Source organism: Pecten maximus, chromosome 2 (genome assembly GCF_902652985.1).
Source record: "Pecten maximus chromosome 2, xPecMax1.1, whole genome shotgun sequence".
NCBI lineage: Eukaryota > Metazoa > Mollusca > Bivalvia > Pectinida > Pectinidae > Pecten > Pecten maximus.
Window position 1 is genome coordinate 8,379,524 of NC_047016.1, and position 5,225 is coordinate 8,384,748.

The 5,225-nt window shown below is 45.4% G+C and overlaps 2 protein-coding genes across 2 annotated transcripts; both read right to left on the reverse strand.

Moving 5' to 3' along the window:
- Nucleotides 1–1,369: 1,369 nt before the first annotated feature.
- LOC117340843 (uncharacterized protein DDB_G0290685-like) lies at nucleotides 1,370–3,830 on the reverse strand. Its single transcript, XM_033902622.1, has 2 exons — nucleotides 3,012–3,830; nucleotides 1,370–2,926 (listed from the first exon to the last, which is right to left on the reverse strand). The coding sequence occupies exons 1-2, from the start codon at nucleotides 3,828–3,830 to the stop codon at nucleotides 1,370–1,372; spliced, it is 2,376 nt and encodes a 791-aa protein (XP_033758513.1).
- A 42-nt stretch (nucleotides 3,831–3,872) lies between these two features.
- Nucleotides 3,873–4,955, reverse strand: LOC117340854 (protein PFC0760c-like). The gene has a single exon (XM_033902629.1). It carries the CDS (start codon nucleotides 4,953–4,955, stop codon nucleotides 3,873–3,875), a length of 1,083 nt encoding a protein of 360 aa, XP_033758520.1.
- Nucleotides 4,956–5,225: the final 270 nt, after the last annotated feature.

Consider the following 5,225-nt stretch of genomic DNA (forward strand, 5'->3'; position numbering starts at 1 on the left):
AGCACTGTTGGGACATACCGTAAACTATTGTTTGGTCTGTACTGTTGGGACATACCGTAAACTATTGTTTGGTCAGTACTGTTGGGACATACCGTAAACTATTGTTTGGTCAGTACTGTGGGGACATACCATACGCTATTGTTTGGTCAGTACTGTGGGGACATACCGTAGACTATTGTTTGGTCAGTACTGTGGGGACATACCGTAAACTATTGTTTGGTCAGTACTGCGGGGACAGTTGAAAAAATGGTCGGACATAACCTCCATCATTTATTTTGTTAAACCATAACATGCTGATGTGACCTGCTGACCTATTAGTAGACTCTACACTAATGACTTGTCAGTCTGGTCAATCTGAATCGTCTCGCGCTCTCCACTATGTCCATCAGTTTGTCAGGGACCAGTCGTAACTAGTGTCTTAACAAAGTGACCCGATTGCTTTGTTTTCCTTGTCCCCCTCCTGTGCTAGTCAGATATAACACAGATTATTAACTATTGTATATAAATATTTAAACTTGGAATCAATATGATTAAACAAACTCAGATTACGGCAATCAACACACGTCTCGTTCCTTGTTACTGGCAGCCTTGTGCTTTCTCCTACTGGAGATCATGCTTGTATATGGCAGAAATTTAATGATGAAGTTACTGTAGAATACCACGAATACTTAATGGAAGATAACTAAAGCATAAAAATGCATGGTCGTGTTATGACGTGTAACCAAATTTGAGACAAATGCGAATTACATGGGTTTCCATCCTAATGCCTCGTTACACGACATTTGTGTTACTAACACATTGCCTAAAACATTCCAAACATACCGAATACCTGGTCAGCTAACAGCTAATGTATTAAAAATGATTTTAATAATCTTTACAGATTAGACAAAGTACGACCTCTCAACAGCACACCGGGAAGGATATGATAGGGCAGGTCCAGTAGCCGGGATGTTTAATAAGGACTTCAGATTAGAACGAGGCTATGGTTCTATCATCTAACTGACCGATATGTTACAGAATATTCCCTCTATGGGCAAGGCCTGTTATGTCATTAATTGCAGTATGATTTGTATTGCTGACAATTGTTCATGCCATGTACCAGACATTTTAGAGGAAGCTCCCAATAAGTGAAAAAAAACACTAACAAAGAATACCGAATAATTACAAAACAATTCAAACTAAAAGTCGGTTAAACGAAGGAAAATTTTACACAAAAGTAAAGATTTTCATACTTTCATTTCACGGATAAGGTACTCGGAGGAGTAAGCGTCTTCATTATCAAGTCAGGGTTAAATCACTTGAGGCTTAATTCAATTGTAATTTACTTCCGAGACTGTAATTAGCACACTCTTGTTTTCCTCGTCCTTGTTTACTCCGTTCTTGTTTTTCCTCGTGCTGTTTTTACCCCGTCCTTGTTTAACCAGTCCTTATTAACTCTGTCCTTATTTACCCCGTCCTTGTTTACCCAGTCCTTGTTTACTCTGTCCTTATTTACCCCGTCCTTGTTTACTCCGTCCTTGTTTACCCAGTCCTTGTTTACCCAGTCCTTGTTTACCCAGTCCTTGTTTACTCCGTCCTTGTTTACCCCGTCCTTGTTTACCCCGTCCTTGCTTACCCCGTCCTTGTTTACCCAGTCCTTGTTTACTCCGTCCTTGTTTACCTCGTCCTTGTTTACCCCGTCCTTGTTTACCCCTTTCTGGTTTACCCAGTCCTTGTTTACTCCGTCCTTGTATACCTCGTCCTTGCATACCCCGTCCTTGTTTACCCCGTTCTGGTTTACCCAGTCCTTGTTTACTCCGTCCTTGTTTACCCCGTCCTTATTTACCTCGTCCTTGTTTACTCCGTCCTTGTTTACCCAGTTCTTGTTTACCCAGTCCTTGTTTACCTCGTCCTTGTTTACCCCGTCCTTGTTTACCCCGTCCTTGTTTACCTCGTCCATGTTTACCTCGTCCTTGTTTACCTCGTCCATGTTTACCTCGTCCATGTTTACCCCGTCCTTGTTTACCCCGTCCTTGTTTACCCCGTCCTTGTTTACCTCGTCCTTGTTTACCTCTTCCTTGTTTACCCAGTCCTTGTTTACCCCGTCCTTGTCCACCCAGTCCTTGTTCACCTCGTCCTTACTCACCCCGTCCTTGTTTACCAAGTCCTTATTTACCCCGTCCTTGTTTACCCCGTCCTTGTTTACCTCGTCCTTGTTTACCTCGTCCTTGTTGACCTCGTCCTTGTTTACCCAGTCCTTGTTTACCTCGTCCTTGTTTACCTCGTCCTTGTTTACCTCGTCCTTGTTTACCCCGTCCTTGTTTACCCCGTCCTTGTTTACCTCGTCCTTGTTTACCTCGTCCTTGTTGACCTCGTCCTTGTTTACCCCGTCCTTGTTTACCTCGTCCTTGTTTACCTCGTCCTTGTTTACCCCGTCCTTGTTTACCTCGTCCTTGTTTACCTCGTCCTTGTTTACCTCGTCCTTGTTGACCTCGTCCTTGTTTACCCCGTCCTTGTTTACCTCGTCCTTGTTTACCTCGTCCTTGTTTACCCCGTCCTTGTTTACCCAGTCCTTGTTTACCCAGTCCTTGTTTACCCAGTCCTTGTTTACCTCGTCCTTGTTTACCCAGTCCTTGTTTACCCCGTCCTTGTCCACCCAGTCCTTGTTCACCTCGTCCTTGCTTACCAAGTCCTTATTTACCTCGTCCTTGTTTACCTCTTCCTTGTTTACCCCGTCCTTGTCCACCCAGTCCATGTTTACCTGGTCCTTGTTTACCTCGTCCTTGTTTACCTCTTCCTTGTTTACCCCGTCCATGTTTACCTCGTCCTTGTTTACCCCGTCCTTGTTTACCCCGTCCTTGTTTACCTCGTCCATGTTTACCTCGTCCTTGTTTACCTCGTCCTTGTTTACCTCTTCCTTGTTTACCCAGTCCTTGTTTACCCCGTCCTTGTCCACCCCAGTCCTTGTTCACCTCGTCCTTGCTTACCAAGTCCTTATTTACCCCGTCCTTGTTTACCCCGTCCTTGTTTACCTCGTCCTTGTTTACCTCGTCCTTGTTGACCTCGTCCTTGTTTACCCCGTCCTTGTTTACCTCGTCCTTGTTTACCTCGTCCTTGTTTACCCCGTCCTTGTTTACCCCGTCCTTGTTTACCTCGTCCTTGTTTACCTCGTCCTTGTTGACCTCGTCCTTGTTTACCCCGTCCTTGTTTACCTCGTCCTTGTTTACCTCGTCCTTGTTTACCCCGTCCTTGTTTACCTCGTCCTTGTTTACCTCGTCCTTGTTTACCTCGTCCTTGTTTACCCCGTCCTTGTTTACCTCTTCCTTGTTTACCCCGTCCTTGTTTACCCCGTCCTTGTTTACCTCGTCCTTGTTTACCTCGTCCTTGCTTACCAAGTCCTTATTTACCTCGTCCTTGTTTACCTCTTCCTTGTTTACCCCGTCCTTGTCCACCCAGTCCTTGTTTACTCCGTCCTTGTTTACCTCGTCCTTACTTACCCCGTCCTTGTTTACCCCGTCCATGTTTACCCCGTCCTTGTTTACCCCGTCCTTGTTTACCCAGTCCTTGTTTACCTCGTCCTTGTTTACCTCGTCCTTGTTTACCTCGTCCTTGTTTACCCCGTCCTTGTTTACCCCGTCCTTGTTTACCTCGTCCTTGTTTACCTCGTCCTTGTTTACCTCGTCCTTGTTTACCCAGTCCTTGTTTACCCCGTCCTTGTTTACCCCGTCCTTGTTTACCCAGTCCATGTTTACCCAGTTCTTGTTTACCCCGTCCTTATTTACTCCGTCCATGTTTACCCAGTCCTTGTTTACCACGTCCTTGTTTACTCTGTCCTTGTTTACTCCGTCCATGTTTACCCCGTCCTTGTTTACCTCGTCCTTGTTTACCCCGTCCTAGTTTACCCCGTCCTTGTTTACCCAGTCCATGTTTACCCAGTTCTTGTTTACCCCGTCCTTATTTACTCCGTCCATGTTTACCCAGTTCTTGTTTACCACGTCCTTGTTTACTCTGTCCTTGTTTACTCCGTCCATGTTTACCCAGTTCTTGTTTACCACGTCCTTGTTTACCTCGTCCTTGTTTACCCCGTCCTTATTTACTCCGTCCATGTTTACCCAGTTCTTGTTTACCACGTCCTTGTTTACTCTGTCCTTGTTTACTCCGTCCATGTTTACCCAGTTCTTGTTTACCCCGTCCTTGTTTACCACGTCCTTGTTCACCCAGTCCTTGTTTACCCCGTCCTTGTTTACCCCGTCCTTGTTTACCTCTTCCTTGTTTACCCCGTCCTTGTTTACCTCGTCCTTGTTTACCTCGTCCATGTTTACCCAGTCCTTGTTTACCCCGTCCTTATTTACCCAGTCCTTGTTTACCCCGTCCTTGTTTACCCCGTCCATGTTTACCACGTCCTTGTTTACTCTGTCCTTGTTTACCTCGTCCTTGTTTACCTCGTCCATGTTTACCCCGTCCTTGTTTACCTCTTCCTTGTTTACCCCGTCCTTATTTACCTCGTCCTTGTTCACCCCGTCCTTGTTTACTCCGTCCTTGTTTACCCCGTCCTTGTTTACCCCGTCCTTGTTTACCTCGTCCTTGTTCACCCAGTCCTTGTTTACCCCGTCCTTGTTTACCCCGTCCTTATTTACTCCGTCCATGTTTACCCAGTTCTTGTTTACCACGTCCTTGTTTACTCTGTCCTTGTTTACTCCGTCCATGTTTACCCAGTTCTTGTTTACCCAGTCCTTGTTTACCCCGTCCTTATTTACTCCGTCCATGTTTACCCAGTTCTTGTTTACCACGTCCTTGTTTACTCTGTCCTTGTTTACTCCGTCCATGTTTACCCAGTCCTTGTTTACTCTGTCCTTGTTTACTCCGTCCATGTTTACCTCGTCCTTGTTTACCCAGTTCTTGTTTACCTCGTCCTTGTTTACCACGTCCTTGTTTACTCTGTCCTTGTTTACTCTGTCCTTGTTTACTCCGTCCATGTTTACCTCGTCCTTACTTACCCCGTCCTTGTTTACCTCGTCCTTGTTTACCCCGTCCTTGTTTACCCGTCCTTGTTTACCTCGTCCTTGTTTACCCAGTTCTTGTTTACCACGTCCTTGTTTACCCCGTCCTTGTTTACTCCGTCCATGTTTACCCAGTTCTTGTTTACCCAGTCCTTGTTTACCCCGTCCTTGTTTACTCCGTCCATGTTTACCCAGTTCTTGTTTACCACGTCCTTGTTTACTCTGTCCTTGTTTACTCTGTCCTTG